This window comes from Trachemys scripta, chromosome 8 (assembly GCF_013100865.1).
Source record: "Trachemys scripta elegans isolate TJP31775 chromosome 8, CAS_Tse_1.0, whole genome shotgun sequence".
In the NCBI taxonomy this organism is placed as follows: Eukaryota; Metazoa; Chordata; order Testudines; family Emydidae; genus Trachemys; species Trachemys scripta.
Window position 1 is genome coordinate 28,203,384 of NC_048305.1, and position 21,850 is coordinate 28,225,233.

The window sequence follows — 21,850 nt, forward strand, 5'->3', positions numbered from 1 at the left end:
GCAGCCGTGTTAGTCTGTATCCTCAAAAAGAACAAGAGTACTTGTGGCGCCTTAGAGACTAACAAATTTATTAGAGCATAAGCTTTCGTGGGCTACAACCCACTTCTTCGGATGCATATAGAGTGAAACATATATTGAGGAGATATATATATATACGTATATATATCTCCTCAATATATGTTTCACTCTATATGCATCCGAAGAAGTGGGTTGTAGCCCACGAAAGCTTATGCTTTAATAAATTTGTTAGTCTCTAAGGTGCCACAAGTACTCCTGTTCTTCATAAAAAAGGGGAGACTCTTTGGCCTGATCTACGCTAGGAAATTAGATTGGTATAATTATGTTGCTTAGGAATGTGAAAAATCCACATCCTGAGCAATGCAGTTAAAGCAACCTAACCCCCAGCATAGACAGCGCTTGGTCAACAGATGAATGCTCTTGTTGATCTAGCTACCACCGCTCAGGGAGCTGGACTACCTACGCGGACGGGAGAACCTCTCCTGTTGACATAGATAGTGTCTTCACTGAAATGCTACAGCGGCACTGCTGTAGCATTTAAAGTGTAGACAAGCCTATGCAAATGATGAACTATGTTTCATGGCACCCTTCCCCAGACTTTTCTTACCTGCCTGCAGCTCCCCAACCCTGAGACTGATAGCTCCCTCTGTGCAAGCTTGTATGGGAAATGGAAGGAGAGAACACTGAAAAATGAAAATCATTCTCTCGTCAGGTATATTAGTTCAAAGTAGGCTGGTCACTGCTTCAGTCAAGATGGGCTTATTTAAAATCCACAGAAAAGCGCAGAAATTGGCTAGTTATTTTGGCATATCTTTCCACTATTGGGGAGGGCTGCGTATGTAATAGCAGGCAGGAAAATGAGAGAACAGAACTCTGAATCCATCTGATTGACTCCCTGTCTGTTATGAAGTGAATAAACTGAAGTGGGTGGTCTGGGACCTGCAGCCACACAGGCACAATTCTATAGAGGGCTGTGGCTGACACATTTTGTTTCATCTGGCTGAGACATTGGCTCATGGTTTGATGGCAAGCCAGCTGTATGTCCCAACAGCATTTGTGCTAGTACCTGTCAATCATTCATGTCCTGAATGTATTTTGGGGATGTATAAGCTGCCAGATATGGACTTTAATCTCTTCAGCAGCTTCCTGGCATCAGACTGAGATGGGATCATGAATGGGGAGCCATCTGACTGACTGACATGTTCCTTGACTGACAAATCATGTGTGGATGCAGTGCATCATTCCTGGGAGGCCCAGTGCAACTACTCAGATCCCTTAGGTCTCAAATTGCCAATGCTTAAAACCCTTAAATTCCACTGTGTCCTGCATGAACATTGAAGATCCTATTATCCTGTTTTTAAGAGCAGGGTTTCAGTTCAGTGGCCTTGATCAAAATGTAACCTCTCCTCATTTCTGTCTTGCTTGGTTGTCACCCTCTACACCAAAGGTCGCACTTCAGCTATATTGCATGTATATAGATTGTAAAGCACTTTGGAATCCCTTGAAGTTAAAGGTTCTATATGAATGTAAAATAACAGATATATGTAAGGAAAGATCTCTACTAAAAATATTTTGCTATGGGAAGGGTTAGTAAGCCTGCCACCATATTCGATGGGAAAGCTTTGCTTTGGTGATTTCATCAGAGTTTCACAATACTCTCAAGAGGCTTACCCTAGGCTTCTGAAACTTTTGGTAAATCTTATCTGCTTGTTAAATCATCCCTTTTAAGAATTTGTATTCATCATGCTCTTTGTTGTTGTTTTTCTCTGTTGATCTATAGAAACTCTATGAGATTTTGCCATCCTAACCTGGAAAAGGGTATAACTTACTGATTTTTTTTTTAAATGTAACATTCCTTCACCTTCAAGGCTTGGTCTCAAAGTCATACAATTTCTTCTTACCAATGCATGATATAGTAGAGTTTGTATAGCGGACTTTTCATAAACATCAGTCTTATAATAAAAGCTCCCATCCCATCACTTGTGTTTAAAAACTATGACCTTAGAAAGCCTGCTGCAGACAGTGTCAGGAGTTTTACTGAGCTTAGGCCTTAGGCACATTCATTTGAATCGTTTTGAAAATGCATATCCAAAATTCAATAAAATAAGACAGTCTGATGGTACAGCTGCAACATATCCCCTCCAGCTGGGTAAGCTGAGATGATTTCTAGGTCTTGGACTAGCAGAGCCTGGGTGTGATGTAGAGATTATACAGATAGCTGCCAGAGAAGAGATTCTGGCAGCTCTGCTACTGCACTGCTCTCTGCCTTTTGATTTGTGGAGTAACAGTGGCTTTTGTTCTAAATGGGGTTCCTTGCTGGCTTTCCTAGACACAGATTTGCTGGTGCAACACTGGCAGCAAGCCAGTGGGAGGGGTTGCCTCAAGGGTAAATGAATACAAGGTAGGAAAAAACAATAACATCACAGTGCTCCAGTTGTTTTGAAAGTGACTGGCTATTCTCAATGCCTTGATATGGATCCAAAACGATCCACTATGTAGGCAGGTTTAGTTAAACTGCATTCAGAAATCATAATTTATCCGTAGGCAAACACCGTTGCTTTGCATACAGAAGGCAAGTCATGTGATCCCAAATGAAATTTGCATGGTTCTTTACTCAAAAAAGCTAATGTCAGTCATTGTCCCTTTTGTGCATATCAATGCCTTGGTTCTTTAAGCCCATTTCAGTACACAAGAGCATGTGTTGTTGTTTTTTTTTAAATATTACCTTCCCTGTACTGCAACACAATATATAATGTAGACCCTTCTCTACATAGCTATTCAGTATTTGATGCAATATTACAAATCTATATTAAAATTATGAAGCATAAAATACTTTGGCTGCTGGATTCTACACTGCTGAGTTATGTACTATCGAACAGTGAAAATGTTTCCCTTATGCACCATACATCCGAAATTTCCAAATAACTGTTTTTGCACCAGGACATTTCTTATCTCTAGTGTAGTACTGCTAGCCTTGTGGAGTGTCATCACCCTGGCACAATTAGCACTGTGCCTAACGTTGAGATAATCAGAGTGTACATGTAGGGACATTATTTAAGCACCAAATCACTGAACTGCATGGTATGCCCCCACCTACTGAAAGGGCTACCATGAAATTTAATTTAGAATTTTACATATACATTTTGAATTGGAAATCTCAATAATAATTTTCCCTTTGCTCAGCCTTTTAACTGTGAAATTCAGTTGGGGAGTTTTGAAGCAGCAGGTAATGTCACAGCACTCTGGAGGGATTTTACCAGAATTCTGCTATAGTGCTTGCAAGTGTCATTTCCATATTTAACTAATTTCAGTTTTTAATTAGCTCTGTGTGAAAAATGAGAGTTCACGCTGAGCTAAGCTGTCAGCATAGACTCTTGTTTCCTTTTTAGCCTCTCAGGACAATTACAGAAAAAAAAAAAAGAGTGCTACAATAAATGAGCTTGAGCACGGCTCTTCCAGGCCTTCACGTTGTTCATTGACGGGGAGGAAGTGACAGGGTTGGGTCCAGCTTGCCATAATGGGGAAGAGAGCAGCTCTGAATCCATTTCAGATACAGATTTGATATATTAAAGATTCGAGGAAATTTTTAGACTTGACCCGGAATAGGAGCAGGCAGCAAAATAAATTATATTCTCTTCCTAAACCGCTAAGATACCATATGGTCATTTACACTGTTCTTAACAAAGCTTAATCATTCTAACCTAATTATTTATTGCACTGAATAATAGTGAGATAGGCAGCGTTCCACTTTACAAAAAACACTGGGAAACCATTTTTTCATGGCACTTTCTGTAGCCTAAGACTGAATAATGCAGTGCACTGAAGGCTCCTGCGTGTGATTTTATGTGGTCCCCTATAAAAAGATAACTGATTTTGATTTAATTCCATGATGCAGTATAGGGATCGAAATTGGTTAATCCTGCATATGAAGAGAAAATTTACCACCAGGGACTTACATGCAAATTTTAACTACATACTCTTCAAAAATGTATTGAGAGTTGGAGTTTTTGCAAACTCTACAAAAATATTTGATGAACAGGTTTATAAAACAATTTTTGGAAGTAGAACAGGCAGAGGACCTGAATTTCATTGACATAACATTCATGTTAATAGTATTATTTGTTTTTAAAAAGAAGGCATCAATTGAAACACCAAACCAGTATTTAAATGGAAAATTAGCAATAAAACTCGGTGTTATATATAGGAATGAGTGAATTTTGTAATACACATATTTTCAGTTCATCCACTTATTCCATGAAAATATTGGTACAGTGGATTTCGCTTATAACTGATGTGGTTATTATAGACGGCCACTTATAGTAGACAGAAGCAGATTTCCTCTATTAGACTATAAACCACATACATCTTTCACAAATTAAAAAGGATGGAAGAAACCTCAGTTACAACAGACACTTTTCTTAGTATTTAGGGGTGTTAGTAATATTATGAAGGGAGAAGCAAGACCCACCGAGGAAACTTGTCAGATATGGAAGTGAAATAGAGGAGCTACCAATTATTTTCTTTCAAAACTATTGAGGGTCTGCTTTGTAAACTTGCTTTTGATGTTAAGAAAATACTCCAAAGGAGAATAAATCTACATTTTTTCCAATGAACTACTCCCAAAAACAATCATCTGTTCTTCCTGTTTAAGAGCTTCAGAAAACAGCTACCATAGCAGATTTATGTGTTGGGAAAACTAGAATACCTATTACTTTCAGCAGTAAACTTGCTTCACAAAAAATCATGTACCTTGACTGCCAAGTTAATTCAGATAAATACTGAGTAGAGAGACTGAAATGCTGGCTGGATTTTGACTGCTGTCTAATTTTTAAAATATATATTATTTACTTCTCCGTTGGTCACCACATAGAGCCCTACTGTACATGTCTGGGCTCTGGCTACTGAATTTTATGGACAAAAAGGAGAGCACAAACCAATCATCATAAGTACCATCATTGTATACTTTTAGTTACCATAGCCTTTTCTCTGTCTGTGTGTCTTCCTCTCTCTATATATATTTCTATGAGTATGCCGTCTTTCTGTGACATTAATTGCATCAGCCATAAATGTTTGTTTTAAGTTTTATTACATTGTGTGACATAATTTATATACAGACCTTACATATTATAGGTATATCGTGTGAGGCAAAAATTTTGTTGAGGGTGAATTCTCAATTATTTTATTCTATGCATAAATATAATGCATCCAATGGTACATGCATTAATTTATCTAGTACTCAAGTTCAATTCAGGGTTCAATTTAAGATGTTGACTTTTTTCTATAGTTTTTCATAGGTTGGATTGCAGTTGCCTGAGGGAACGTCCTCTCCCCAGGATCTGCTCTAATGTTTTGGGTCACCTGAGATGCTCAAACTAACAGAACAGTCCTGAGGTGATATCTTGGCCCAACTGAACTTCAGGTCAAAATTTTCATTGGCTGCAATAGGGACCTGGGTTTCACCCCTTGTATTTAAAGATGTTGGGGACTGGCAGTGAGCATTCTGCATTGCTAACCCCAGACTACGAAATTGGCTTCTTGACACACCTCAAGTCTGTTGACATTTAGGGCACAGTGTAAGGCTCTTGTCTCTTCTTCAGCATCTTTTTGGGTAAACAACAGGAAATTGCTTTGTTTGAGGGGATGTCCCATATTCTTTACTTCTCATAAAAGATGTAACAATATGCATCTTGTTATAGTTTTTATATGTGCCATGAGATGAAATTGGGCACATTTTTTTAAATGTGGAAGACAAAAATTAAATGAAACAATAATATATTCTGAATAAATTTAGACTCTAGTCTGTGCTTTTGAATGCTAATGTAAAATCCTCTTATCTGAAAGCCATACAAGTCAGATATCAACCCTAGATATTGAATAAAGAACACAATAGGCCAAATTTTCATACTTGAGTGTTTAAAGTTAGGTACCTACATTTGTATTGAGGTGCCCAAATCCTGATTAAGGTTGCCTCAGATAGATATCTATGGGCCAGATTTTCAAGGACACTGAACATCTGCAGTTCCCATTGATTTTAATAGGAACTGCAGTTTTCTCTTACCCTTTTTCTGTCTTGTATATTTGGATTGTAAGTTCTTTGGGGGCAGGGACTGTCTTTTATTAAATGCTTGTATCATTCCTAGCAAATGGGCCCCAATCTCAGCTGGGGCCCATGGGCATTACTGTAACACAAATAAATAATAAATAAATTGCTCTGTGATGCTCTAGTGTGGTAGATGCTAAGACACAGATGCAGAGCAAGGAAAGAAGGATCAGTGGGTTTCCATTTTGTCAGTTACCGTAATGGTAAAGTAAACAAACCTCTAACCTCGAAAACCTGCCAAGAGTCTGGCTAGTACAGGATTGAAAATTGAACATGTCCTGGTAAGCCCACGGGAGATGGTAGTTGACACTCAAATAACGGAGAAAGAAAATACATTTATTCAACTATATATAAATAATCATTGAGACATTGCTCCTTTAAAAAAAGTTGGTATAAAAAATCAACAGCGCTATAGCAGTTAAATAGCACTAACTGACTACACTTAATTTTCTAAGGCTTTTTTTATTTAGGGCTCTGCACCTTTGTTCCTCTTTAGATATTGCATCTTTGGATCAATAGGACATCCACCAATCTAAAATATTAATAATACCAGGCTTACACGGATTAGAGTGGGTTGAATTCTGCATAGATACTACATATAATCTGTACTTTCCCCCTTGTACATCATAGAATATTATTTGGGCTGTAATATATAGTTTGATGTGTATCATACAAATTAACAAGCTAAAATACATGTCCACTGTCAAAAATGAATGAGAATCTTGTGGGAAAGCAGAAATGTTTATTTTCTCCTGTGGTTCTTTTAACTTTGTGATCACAGGAGAGTTTTTAAATCCACAACAGTAATTCATGCCTGGAACAAAACCTTCTAATATTATCATATGTGTAACATATGACAGTCATATGACTATTTTAAACTATATTGTTAAAGCTTTTATGTGATTTCTTTTAAAGGAAAAAATGGTATTACAGACCACTGTGCTTGGAAAAGGTACTCAGCAAGCATAATGTTGCTGCTGCTGTTTTTATCTGCATGTGGATACCTCTGCTCTATGGACAGTGGACTAGCTGCCCATAACATGTAATCAAATATATTTTTGGAGACTGCATACAAAGGAATAAAGGTGGAGGTGAAATATTTCATTTGCACTGTGTATAAAAATCAGAAGTGGACCCAAGCTGCAAAATTTGGATATGTCCTTTGAATCCCCAAAGCTTGGAGCAGTTAGAGCTATGATTTGGGTTCAGCCCATTTGTAGAATGGATGCTACATTTGAAATTTGAATCTGGTACAGGTGTGGGGAGATAGGTGTTCAGATGCAGGGTTTAAATTCAGGAAAATCTCTAATAAAATATTGACATGATGCACACTTTAGTTACATTCAGTTTTAAAGCAAAATAGTATACATCATGTACTGTAAGCAAAATCTAATTCCCAGAGGGGGTAATATAGTGGTCTAAAAATAAGGTTTGAAATTCCTAGAACCACAATTTCAAGTCCTGGTAAGATCAATTCAGTCCTTCCTTCTCTTGATGTGAAATGGAAATTCGTTGAGTTCCATGCACTCTGTTGTGTGAAATCTTTTAAATGAGACCTTAAAATTGAGGTTCCATCTGTTTTGGTTGAACACAAAAGATCTCATGGTATGTCTTCTAAGAGTAAGGTTTTCTAGTGTTTATGTCCAGTGTCCTCTTACCCTGTTCTTGTTCCACCCCAGAAGCAGTTGCATTTCAACCTTCCAGCATGAAAGGTACTATGTATGATAAATACAAATATTATTATTTATAGTCACCCAGTTCCAGCATTAAGAGGAACACAAAAGACTGCAATCTTGAATCTTAAGATTGCCAAAAGAGCGAGTTCATTTTATACAGTCTCAAGAACTGATTAATCTTGTGCCAATTTTCTGCACTCTATACAATCTAGGGCTTGTCATGAGAATGGATGAATAGTGTGCCGCATTCTGTTCCTCTTGTATGGTTTTTGTCACAAGATTTCAGATCCTGAATGCAGCATGCAATGCTGTTATTCTTCTTGTGACAAAAATTGCATTTGGAAAGTGGCACAAAATCAAAACATTTCTGTGAGGAGGATTGAAAGGGGAGCAGACAAAAAAGAATATAAAATGGAAATTCAGTCTCATCGCAGTCAGAATAGCAGGCAGAGAACTAATAATGATACAGGTTGTGACTATTGTTCCAAGCTGTCTTTAACTCTGCTTTCTTGTGGGTCTCCCGGGAATTTGAAGCCAGGTCTTCAGATCATTTTTTCCCTCCATAATGTAATTCCAAGTGTGTGTAAGCTTTTCAAGTATTTTTGAAGTAGAAAGACTGAGTTTGGACATAGAGGGGTAAATTTTCAAAGCATTGCATGGGAGATAGGCGCACAAATCCCATTACTGCTAATGGGATTTGTGGGCGTATCTTTCGAGCACTACTTTGAAAATTCATTCCATTCAGTTTGTTGCAGTTCAGGAGGAGAGAAATCACTGAGTTGGTTTGAAAAAAGTGTTTTTTGTTTTTATATTTTGTTTTGTTTTCCACTCTCTTACATATAAGCACATCAAAAATCAAATGCGTTGTCTTGCTTCCATCTTCTTTTTTTCCCGCAGTAATAAATGTATCCAAAAGGAAATAATTAACAATTCTCAGCAGAAGCACCCTTTTTTCCCCCTGTTGCTGATTATAATATTTCACTCTTTAACAGTACCCTTTTATTATCTGTATAATAGCAGCATACTGGGCACTTTGCAGAGGGGTTATAAAGTAAGAGCCCTGTCCCAAACAATTAAGAATCTAAATGAGAATTCACATATAAAGAGCCAGATAGTGCTAGGGAAATACTGCCCTACGTGGTGAGGAATCAACCTTCCCTAGCATCATGTCTCAGAAAAGCACAATCCCTCCTGTATCTCTCTGGGATGCGGAAGGAGCGTGCCTGGCATTTTCTCCCTAAGAGAGGGGAGCACTATGCTCTTCTCTCTGAAAACAATACGCTACACCATGGAGAAGATTGCAGAAGTAGGGACAAGGCTCATGCCCCTGACTTGTGCCCTAGGGAATGAAGAAGTGACACTCATTGGTAACTGTATTTGTGAGCCAGCCCCTGTATTGGGAGGACAGTGGGTGACTTCTGGCACACTTGTGTCCCCCTTGCACCATGCATATGACCCAGAGGTAATTTAGCCCTAAATATGTGTGGGTTTCCATATTTCACAAAACATTTCTCACAACATTCTTGTGTAGTAAATAAATATAGTCTCTCTCTCTGGAAAGATAATAGATTAAAAACTGTGTAACTTGTAAGGTGTTTAGCTACAGTACCATGGTGATAGTACAGAGTAAAAACATAAGTAAGTAGTATACTGAATCTCATTCCACTAATAGGGATGTTGAGACATCCCCTGATTCTACTCCCTGTAGCATTGTGGTAACATCTTTGTATTCAGTGTAGTTCTCTAGCGTTACACCACTGCAAATAGGAACTGAATATGGCTCTAGAAAGTTAAATGACTTGGCCAATGACGCATGATGCATGATACAATACAAAATATACAAAAAAGTTGCATGTGCTAATAATGCTTTAAATAAAAAGCCCAAATGTATGCTTAATTTAAATGTATTAAAGCAGTTAGTACATATTGAATAACTTACCAGCCTTATGAGAAGCATATTATTGAGGTTTAACAACTGTGAAAAAGAGACTCGTCTATTAATTGTGAAAACAAGCATAGTAAATAAGCAATTATTTTATTTACATATTACAATGGTCATATTAAATCTAGATCAAATGATAGATTTAGGAAATCATACTTTAAACTGTCCTGTAGGAACAGTCCTGCACTGGCACATGAAGGACTAGTGACATAATAGGTCTGTTCCAGTCTCCGACTTTTCCGATGCTGTGCAAGTGCCATTCAGATGTTTCACATGAACAAATTCGGTAAGAGTTCTTATTCACCTAACCCTGCAGCCTGATTGCATAGCTTCCCTAAACAATTGGCATTGCACAAATAAAAGAATATGCCTAATAAAACTATTTGATTGCTTTGTCTAAAATGTATCTCTTAAGAAAATGTAAATATTATTAGTTGTGTCTCTAAAGTCTGCTAGCGGGTTTTTAAAAAAAAAAAAAACTTATTCACTTCTCCTACAACCAGAATTGACCCTACTCTTCTATTAAACACAAAGTGTAAGTGTTTATACGTGAGTGAGAACAAATTTCAGCACTGGATTAAGGAACTTGCAATAAGTGGGATCTGGTATGCTGCATTCCCAGCCTGTAAAAATGTCCTAATGCTGAGACACAAGGGCATCTAAGAACCCAACTGCCTCTGGAAAATGCTCTGTGGTATTAGGACCTATGGATTTGCTGGGAAGGGTCTGTTCAAGCATTTCTCAAGGCATCAGGACTGGTGAATGGACAGGGGAGTGTGTTGATGCCTCAGAGCACATCTAGGGGTTAAGACTCTAGGGAAGGCATCCAGACTGGTGGATGGAACTGAAGAGTGTGTTTTTGTTGCAAGGCACTGGGACAGGTGAATGCAGCAAGGAGAGCAGACATTATAAACCAAAGTGGCCTGGGTTTGGGGGCCAGGCTAGATTCACTGGGTGCCCCCGCAAAACCCTAATGACAGCCCTGACAGCTTTATCTTATTCATGTCAGGCACCACATCTAGCAGAATAGTTTTTCCCCCTGTTTGTATGACACAAATAAGTGCGAAAAGTGACACAAACACACGTGCAATGCTCCTGAACCTATTCCCTATTATTACTGTTATTTAGATGTAAATCATGCTCATTAGTCTGTGATATCTTGAAAAGACCCTGATGAAACCTAATTCTCTGTTAACAAACTATTTTATTGTGATACTCTATGAAGAATAACAGGGAATCGCACCCAAGAAATCTGAAAGGAGAACAGAGAGTTATTTTAACTGGAATTGTCGTGCAGGGGATACGCAGTATCCTCTCATTACAAAAAAAACAAAACTAAAACACACCTACTGTTTATCTTAGAAATGTTTGCCATGTGCTAGGTAAATATATATATATTTCAATGATAGAGCACTAATTTCTCCATTTTGTTATATTGGAGCAATCCCTTTGATTTAAATGGGTTACACTGATGTAACTGAGGGAGGAGAATTTGGATCATAGATTCCAAACTTTCTTAGGCTGATTCTCATTTACACTGCCAAAGGGGTATAAAGAGACCTTAGTGTAACTAAGAATCATGGCCCCTGCGTTCAGCATCCGACTTTGAGACAGTTGCCTCCTCCACCATTTAACAAGAGAAGTCAAATATTCTGCTCCGCCTCCAGTTACATATTGACATTGCTGATCCTTAAAAAATCCTCTGCTCCTCATTGCCCTCTCTGTAAACACAGCTGAGGGCTGACTGCCATGTGTACACAAGCCAAAGACAATGTCACTCTTCATGTAACTTCTAATACTTATTGATTGGCTTTTGTCGGGTTTATTCTGTTGCCAACCATTGTGTGTGAGAAAATGTTTAGTCATGCCCCTCAAAGCTGCAGTGCCCTGTACACGAAGGACACAGTATCTGCTTCCAGAGCTGTCACTGCCTTACTGAACCTAACTCCTCTCTGGGCTTTTGCTCAGAGTCTGTTAGCTGTGCATCACTGTTAGCAGTCTTGTTCATGCTTTCTTTTTTGTTAGCTTTTTCCTGAGCATTCATGTGGCCATTTATTTTATTCAAGTGTTTAGAAGGCAAGCATCATTGTAGTATTTGAGCACCTTAACACTCATCTCTATTTAAATGAATGGAAGCCTTGGTTAGACTTAAGCATAATGGTGTCAGGCACTTGTGTATCTTTTCTCCATACAGTTCCTTCATTGCCCCTCTCTTTTGACCTTATTGATATAAAATTATTCTACTTAACTGCCAGGGGGCAAATTTGTCACGTACACATGGGAGAAAGAAGAAGGACAAAACGCAGGGTCAGCTATAGGTAGTCAGGAAGTTCCTTCAAGAGGAAATGTAGCCAAACTCCAAACCAGGAGACAATGGACCTTTCTGTGCCTGCATCCTGTAGATAAACTGCTTGGTTTGCAAAATAAGCAAGGAAGAGAGGGCAAGTAAATGAACAATAAGGGGTCATAAGAGGGGCAGATACATGTAGCTTGCTAATTATATATGGTAATGATGCAAATTTTGGCCAATCATAAAGCAATAGATTACACTGCTCTACAGCCAAAATGCTTCTGAAATAAATGTAGTCAAACTTTACTAATTCTGGGTCATTGAGAACGAAAATGATGCTTAAAATTGTTGATTGGCTCTAGTTTTCAAGATATGCTATTGGATCAGTATATACGACCCTTGACTTGGGAATGGCAGAGGATAAGTGAGTTATAAAGGGAAGGGATCTCAATTTAAACCAGAAATGACTAAAATACATCTTTGACTGGATCTAGGAATAAATCTATGACTGGGTTTGGACAGTACTTGCTTTTTAGGCAAAACAATGAATGATGCAATGTGAAGCTGGTGTTGCGTCATACATGATATGAATTGCATCATGTTATTCCTAGAAGTCATGGATGATGCAATCATAATGAAGCTTACATCACTCTGCTGAACAAATTGCCCTATATCAACTCTAGAAATCATACAATGTCGTGCTCTCTTATTTGTCAGAGTTTGATTTTGCAAAGGGACACATTTCTGTTTAGCCAAAGTGAGCAGAGATGCCTTGTACTTGTGTGAACAGTGCAGATAACTTCTGCTATGTTTGTGGTGAAGTGACTTTTGCATCACAAAAGCGCAGTATAACCACTATGGTTAAGAAAGCCTATCACCTTTATTTTGGCTTCAAAATTGGAGATCAGGACAAGAGATGGGCCCCACACATATGCTGCAACACTTGTGCAACAAATCTTCGCCAATGGTTGAACAGGAAAAGGAAATCTATGCCTTTTGTGGTGCCAATGATCTGGAGAGAGCCAACAGATCATACCAGCAATTGTTACTTCTTCATGGTGCCTCCAGTTGGGAAAGGTGTGTCAAAGAAGAAAAAGTGGACTGTGCATTATCCAAACATTCCATCAGCTATACGCCCAGTACCCCACGGAGAAGGACTGCCGGTTCCTGATGCACCAGAATCATTCTCACTTGAGTCAGACGAGGAAGAGGAAGAGGATGAAACTCCTGGTCCTGAACCATCAATGTCACAGGACCCACATTTTCTCCCATCCTCCTCCTCTGAACCACACCTCATAACACAAGGTGAACTGAATGACCTTGTCAGGGATTTGGAACTACCCAAGAGTAAGGCAGAGCTGTTGGGCTCCAGACTACAGCAGTGGAATCTCCTGGCAGGTGATGTTAGGGTTTCCATGTTCCGTGACCATCAAAAGGATCTTGTCCCATTCTTCTTCATGGAAGGTGATCTTGTAGCCTGCAACAATATCGATGGTGTGATGGCAGCCCTTAACATCGTTCACGATCCAGATGAGTGGAGAACTGTTCATTGATTCATCAAAGACGAGTCTTAAAGCTGTTTTACTGCATAATGGCAATGTTTTGCCATCAATTCCAGTTGGTCATGTAGTCCATATGAAGGAAACCGATGACAAAATGAAACAACTTTTGAGGTGCATAAACTATGACCAACATCAGTGGCAGCTTTGTGGTGATTTGAAGGTTGTTGCTCTCTTGCTTGGTTTGCAGACTGGATACACAAAGTGCTGCTGTTTTCTCTGTGAATGGGATAGTCATGCAAGAGATTCCCACTACATCAAGAAAGATTGGCCACTCCGACAGTCATTGGAGCCTGGGAGGAAAAGTGTTCAGCATCCACCACTTGTTGAATCAAGGAAGATTTTCTTACCACCCTTACACATCAAGCTGGGTCTGATGAAGAACTTTGTCAAGACCATTGACAAAACACAAGCAGCTTTCAAGTACCTCCGTGGAAAATTTCCAAGGTTAAGTGAAGTGAAGATAAAGGAAGGTGTCTTTGTCGGTGCTCAGATTCGTGAACTTCTTCGAGATGATGCATTTGACCATGCACTGCGTGGCAAGGAAAAGATGGCATGGAAAGCCTTCCAGTTAGTGGCAATAAATTTTCTCTGAAACAACGGCAGACAACTACAGGTTGTTGGTGGAAAACCTCTTCAAGGCATACAAAAGCCTTGGTTGCAACATGTCACTGAAGATACATTTTTTGCACTCTCATCTAGATTTTTTTCCACCGAACTGCGGAGCAGTGAGCGACGAGCACGGCGAGCTATTTCACCACGACATTGCAACAATGGAGAAACGCTATCAGGGCAAATGGAGCCCATCAATTCTTGCAGACTATTGCTGGACAGTGACAAGAGACGCTCCATTTAATGAATACAAGAGACAAGCCAAGAAGGGCCAAGTAGACACTGAATAGGACTAAACTATGTACATAATAGTTTTTTGCCTTTTGTTTCATAATACATTTTATTTATATAACCTTTTTCCTGATTTTTAAAGTGTTACATAAACAGGACAGGTGAAATATTATGATGTAAAGCAACCATAAACACGTGAAAAGACCTAGGTTTACAATTTATGATTAAAACTCTACTATCTACACAATATACATAGACATAAAATGTAAAAACTTAAATATCTTAGAAACAGTAGCCAATCAGTTGTTTTGTCATATTTGAATTCAGCACATCAAAATACATAATAAATAGCACATTTTATCTCTGAAGCAGATGATTTCTCAAAAATTGTAGACCAGTGTTATCATAGTCAACTGAATATAATGCTTTGGTGTGTTTTCTTTGTTCTTGCTGACTTATGAGCTCGAACCCAACTGCAATTGAAATAAATGGCTCGCCCCTCCCGGGGCTCCTTACTTGATTAGCTGTGTCCGTCTCTCCTTATTCCTCAGCTGGAACGGACAGAAATTTCTATGACATTATGAACCCTTGCTATTCCAGTCTTGGGCCTCTCTTGAGGAGAGATTGACAATCGTGATGAATTGTGCATCCATTTTGTAATGCGGGCAAGTAATCCCTTGGGACTAGGCCTACACACTCATTTCACTTGTGACTTGTGTCAAACTTGAACCTGTTTCTCCAGAGAGAAAATGCTAAAACACTAACTCACTGTGTCCGCAACTGACCACTAATGAGCAATGTGAGTTCAACAAGACCAGTTTGTGACATACATAGGTTTATGTTGCTGTGGTTAAACAGGAATATCTGTAGTTAAGAATCATGTTTCTAAGCTTGGTAATTACTGTAATTTAATAGGAATTGCATTTGTATTTAAATTCAGTTTTTTACAAAATCATTATGCCTGGATTTGGTTATCATGTTTTTTGTAGCTATCAGGATGTTTATTTGTTAAGGCGAAAATACAAAACTTCCTTTGGTTCATATGAGTGTTTCCGTGAGTTGAGGCAATATGCAGATCAGGTAAAAATTCAAAATAGAGAAATTTCCTGTAGCGTATGTATTCTAGAATTACACGCTACTATTAGAAGTCTTTTCCTTCCCTAGGGCAGTGGCATTCAGCGGAGTCCTTGGCAGTATGGTTTTTGCAACAGGAAAACTCAATAGGCCTTATTTTGAACTCATGCTGGTGTCAGGAGTAATTTCACTAAAGTCAATGTTAAATTGGTACGAGGTCAGAAGTGAAGCTCACAGTATTTCTGCTCTCCTACATGAGAATAACCCATAGCAGACAATGGGTCTGTGGTATTTATTCTGTAATTCTTTTGTTGATATAAATTTGATGGACCAGCTTCTGCTCTCAGTCACACTGGAGTGAATCTGGAATAATGCCATGGAACTTACTGGCGTTCGCTAGATTTAAACTGGCACAGCTCAGAGTAGAATTTGGCCTGAAGTTTCTAAAAAGTTACCCCACTTTGGGATGCAGTTATGCTTGACCACTGTTGGCAAGTTTAATGATTTGAGAAATTTGCCTATGTAAAACTTAAGAATTCTGGTTGATTTTATGAAATTGCTGTATTATTGAAATCCTGAGTGTATGTTGAACCAGCCATTTGCAGACAAGGCTGGTGTCTCCCAGATCTGAGCTAGGGAGCTGTGACAGGAGCAACAAAGAGTCCTTACCCTGAATAGTCTTCCATTAGGTACCCTAGAACAACGGAATTAGTGCTGTCTAAAGGCAACTAGTTCTAACCGGGTTGTCTGCAGGCGGTGAGGTTGGAGCAGTGGAAAATACCCAGCAGAAAAGAAGAAACAAAGTATTAGAACATGTTTTTAAAAACACATCCTCTGTAAGATTCAGGAGAACACAATGGAACGTGCACTCTGAGCTGAGGAACCTTTTGACTGCCAGACTAGAACAAGCTAAAGGCAGCTTGATGCATGAACATGAAGAGAGTCCGTGACTGGAAGAGTAGTAAGGTCCAGGATAGAGCATCTAGGACCCTGAAAAGACACTGACCAAATCCCAAAGGATCCACAAGAGGGATGAGGAAACTGAGGCAGGGATTTGCATGAAGGTTTTGTTTTTCCATAGAACTCTATATCTCTTGTGGTATCTAAAAGTAAAGTGTTATTGCTTTAGAAATTCCTTTGCAAAGACTCTCTCACTTGCTTCAACTATCACATGTCCCTGAAGGGTTAAACTGTAACAGAGAGTGGAGCTCTGGGGAGAGTGTGCTTAAATGACTGGGGTGTGTTGGGAGATCAGCACTGGTCCTAGGTGATCATGGGGTCCCACTCCCTGGAAGTAGTACTAGAGGGAGAGTCTGTGCCTGGGAAGTATGCCCAAGAGGCCAAAGCCAGAGGCTGTGGTTGGAGCCTCCCCATGCCCAAAGGGGTCCACCTAGGGTTGCCAACTTTCTAATCGCACAAAACCGAATACCCGAGGCCCCGCTCCAAGGCCCCATCCCTCGCTCACTACATTTCCACCTCCCTCGGTGGCTCATTGGCCCCCACCCTCACTCACTTTCACTGGGCTGGGGCAGGGGCTTGAGGTGCGGGAGGGGGTGAGGGCTCTGGCTCAGGGTGTGACCTCTGGGATGGGGCTGGGGATTTGAGGGGTTTGGGGTGCAGAAGGGCGCTCCAGGTTTGTGGGCGCTTAGGGCAGGGGCAGGGGGTTGGGGTGCAAGGGGATGAGGACTCTGGTCTGGGGGTGCGCCTAGGATCCAGACCACACTTCCAGGGTGCAGCGCAGTGCCAGGACTTGTAGGGACTAGCCTACCTTAGCACCGCAGCACTGCCAATCAGACTTTTAATGGCCCAGTCGGCGGTGCTGACCGGAGCCGCCAGGGTCCCTTTTCAACCTGGTGTTCCAGTAGAAAACTAGACACCTGGTTACCCTAGGTCCAACACAGCTGACTGGTGCGCATCCACAAGGGGTAGCTCTGCCTGGACTGTGGCAGAAAGTAAGAACTTGTCGGTGGTGAGGAAGATTAAGCCAAAGCATCACAGTTTTCTCAGATGTAGTTTTTAAAGAACCAAAGTAGACCGCAGGAGAAGTATAGGCACTCATTGGGCCAAATTTCACTGCGGGTGTAAGTGTGCACAACTTCTGAATATATCCCACTATTTCTAATTACGAATGTATTCCTTTGCTGCAGGCATTCTTGTCTGATTAACAGTACAAAAGGTTAATCATATAAATTTACCATCTCAGGGTCTTTTGAAGCTTGAAAGAATAGACAGCTTCTTGCTGTCACTACTCAGCTGTTTCTCAGAGCTGCAATATACAATACCAAAGTGTAGCTTTTCTCCCCGACCCATGATACAAACAAATTCCCATACTGTATTCTTAGAAGAAGATTAACATGTCTCCTGTTTACAAACAGTCTCTCTTTTCTTAGTGGAGGTTCATCATGGATATAAGTGCTAGATAGATTGGACATGCAGAAGATGGTCATCTTCTCTCTGTTGTCTCTATAGGGGCCTATGGTAGACATGCAAATCTCAGCTCTGTTAGGAGTGATTTCTAATTGCTCCTCCTTAATATGCATCTATGATTAACGCACAGAGCAGCAGAGTTTATTAATGAAATCGTGGCACACTTGAAAGCAGATGGATCAGGGTTTGTCTTAACACCTCGTTAATAAGCTCTTTTTTAATTCCTTGTTTGAATTTACCTGGTAGTTATAAATTAGCAACTATAATTCTCTTGGAAGGACTAACCACTAGTTATGTTTTCCTTATCTCTTTCTTGTAAAAAAATAATGCTTCTTACTTGAAGCAATAGACTTTCATCTCTTAAAGTAAATGACCTATATTTAAGGTAACAATTGCAAGAGAAAATTAGGTACAATTTTGAACAGAAACAGCTCTCTGAGTGTTACTTCAGCATAGATACTACGAGTCTGAAGGTCTCCTATCTAGGTTATTCCCGCTACAGGCTCTTCAGTTCATTGAAGTCTCACTCATTCTTCTCTGTGTGGACTGATCCATCCAGAACAGTGAAAGTGTATTGAGCACTGAAACCTGCACATCACTACTTGAGGCAAGGACCATCCGCACAAAGGTCCTGTGCTTCCTCGTTACTGCCAGGCCTTCTCCAGCTCCTCTGAAAGCAGCAGTGTAGCTCTCATGCTCACAGCTCAGAAGGGGGGAGCCCACATAAATTAATGATCACTTGGTCATTATTAGCTGGCAGCAGTCTGGCCCACATGCTTAGTGGAAAGATGGTGCCATGGAGAGCAGCTGCTCCCCCTCCTGCCTCTGGCCTGCTTGCCTGAACACTGTGGAGACCAAACTCTGCAGAGCACTTTCAGAGGGGTTTCCAGGGGGTTGAGAAGGAGTGGAAAGCATGCTGCAGAGCCTGCAGCTCCATTCTATGGCCACCCAGCTGGGACCATTGGGTTCTTTTATCCTTCTGTATGGGGGCATGTGTTGATCAAAGTTTTTATTTTTAATCTGAATTTGGAGCAGTCATGCCTATATTGATACTCTACATTCAGAGATAATAACTGTCTGAACCATTTCCTATGGATTGCTAATTACCTTTCCATTTTTTTGTCTTACCCATCTCTATGTCAAATCTCTGAGCACATTGTTATGTGGCTCTCAAATGCTGGAGATGTGTTTTATTGGACACTGTCTATCTGTTTGTGACCATTTTAATTCTGTTGTGAATGCTTGTAACTTGGTGCATTGTCACTCAGATCTGATGTGGCAGAACTGAGCTATTAAAAGGACCATAACTAAAGTGTGGTGTGTGCCCTGCAAAATAATGGTGAGCCCCTCCTTCCGCTGTGCTAGCAGAAAGCAGTCTCCTTGATGCTGTGTACGTTCTTGTGAATGGCATCAGTGATGATCGTGGACAGACAAATAAATAAAATTAGCTTTGTTGGCACTTCAAACACAGCAGGAAACAAAATGAGCCACGGGGCTATTATATGATGAAAGTATGGAAATTTATGCAAGCAACTTAAATTTATGCAAGGAGAAGATGTGTATATAAATCTCTAGTGCAGCACCTGAAGGATACACCCCAAGTCCTTGCCAAACAGACAAGACCAACATTTCATAGAGGAACAAAAAAGTATTTTCAAGTTTGTAATCTGATAACACAGTCAAGAGCAAAATCAAAATAAAATCTGCTGTTGTCAGTTTAAATATATGAAAATAAACACTAAATAATCCAGTGAGGAAATTCTGTTTGGGGTCAATTGTGCTTTAGTGTATTTTAGACCTAATATAAATTTATACTTCAGGAAGTATCACACTTCGTATTAAAAAATGCCATCTCTTTTTAACTTACTATTTTAAGAAATGTGTATAATTTGGGGAATATTGAGAAAGAAAGAGCTTGCTTGTCTGTATGTTTTTGTTCAGAGATGTTCCATGTTCCATTTCAGATATGTTGTTCCATCGTGTTTTGTTATTTACAGTACACGGTAAATGAACAAATATAAACCAAGTCAATGTGAGCCTGCTGCTTTTTTTAACACATTAATTTGACCCTGGAACAAGCTGTTTTTACAACATCTTCTTGAAGAGGTTTAATTGAAAATGGCTGCTGCCCCTCCCATTAACTTTTTAATTTATGTATTGTATAGTTATTTTTCATTACTTTGTCTCTCCTGCAGCAATGCATCTGCTCGGACTAAACTGGCAGTTACAGCCAGCAGACGGACACACCTTTAACAATGGGATAAGAACTGGATTGCCAGGAACGGATGATGTGGCAACAATGCCATCTGGAGGCAAAGGTGAGGTTACAGCTGCATCTTTTGCACTCTATGGTCTTGGAAACTCAAGCCAGACTTGTCTCACGGTGCCGTTTGTAATAAATGTACTTCACTAGGAGGTATGCAAAAATATTTATTTATGATCTTTACAGTCTGCTGCAGTAATCTTACACTGCACTGGCTCTTTGCCTGGGTACAACCATCCAAATGCCTTCTCTACCTGTAGTAATTCACAAAAACCTTTAGACCCTGGACTCCAAGATACTAAATAAAAAGAATACTACCAAACATCCCAGGAAAAAGAAAAGGCTAGACACAGCATGAAAAGAAGAAATACACTGTACTGTCTGCAAGGAAAGTGAAGAGAGCTTTCGCCCCTGCTGGGACCACATCTCACAATCTTGTCCTGATTTAGGCAAAACTCTTATTGAAGTTCCTGGGAATCCTGCCTGAGTAAGGACAGCAGAATTTGACTCCCCAGTGAATAAGCTTCCCCTTAGTATTAGTAAAGAGCAGTAGAGGAGATTATTGAAGCAGTCATGCTCCATATTATTCCAGGGAGAAAATAGAGACGATGGAGTCAAATAGAGACTGAGTGCAAGACTTCCTTTTGCTGTATTTTCATACCCCTCTTTTTACTGATTATTATAGTGGTGTTATTAGTAATAATTAACACTGATCATTGTTTCAAAGCATTTCACAGTTAGCCCGCATCTGTGAAGCAAGAAGATCAAATGGGCAAACTGAGACACTGAGAGGAGGAATGACTTGTGCAAAGCTACAATATTAGTCAGTGGAAGTGTTTTGGATACAGAACAGGACTGTGTGGCTCCTCTGACCTGTAGTTATGGTGTTGGAATGTACACTGTCACTGATCACTCCTGAGGTGAATGATCTTGCAAAGTGGCAGGGGGCCCAGTGCTCAAATAAAGTAATAGAGTAGGAGGTATAGAAAAGCTGGATCTGAGGTTAATGCATGGGACTGGGAAGCAGGAGAGTTGAGTCCAATTCTCAACTGTGCCATACTCCTGTGATGAATTCTTAGGCATGCCTTTGTGCCTCAGTTTCCCCATATGTTAAACAGAGGTATTAATACTTACCTCACAAGGGTGTTGTAGAAGTGAACTTATTAATGGTGGCAAATCACGTTTAGTTCAGATGAAGGTGTATGGGCCTGACTTTCAGAGATGCTGAGCACCTTCAGCTCCTCCAGACTTAATCTGAAGTTGTAGTGCTCAGCACTTCTAAACATCAGACCGTAAATACAATGCAGAATTATCATATTATATCACTGTTAAATTTTGTCCAGTGTGTCCACGAATGAGAGCTCCTATGTTCAGGGCCAGCTCTAGGCGCCAGCAAAACAAGCTGGTGCTTGGGGCAGCACATTTTTAGGGGCGGCATTCTGGCGCGGGCCATGCCGCCCCTAAAAATGTGCCCTGGCCGCCCTAACTCACCTCCGCTGCTGCTGCTCGTGCGCCGCTGCTCGCCCTCCCTCCCAGGCTCTCAAACCCGGGAGGGAGGGGGAGATCCTGAGCGGCCGCGGCGCACGAAACAGCTGATTTGTGCACTGCGGCTGCTTGGGATCTCCCCCTCCCTCCCGGGTTTGAGAGCCTGGGAGGGA

At 40.2% G+C, this 21,850-nt stretch overlaps 1 protein-coding gene across 1 annotated transcript in view; it reads left to right on the plus strand.

Annotated features, from left to right (window-relative positions):
- The window catches only part of TENM2 (teneurin transmembrane protein 2), a 550,767-nt gene that overhangs the window by 344,650 nt on the left and 184,267 nt on the right, over positions 1-21,850 (plus strand). The window contains exon 6 of the mRNA XM_034778437.1: positions 20,125-20,247. Within this exon, the coding sequence (XP_034634328.1) occupies positions 20,125-20,247 (123 nt within the window). The remainder of the gene's footprint in view (positions 1-20,124; positions 20,248-21,850) is intronic.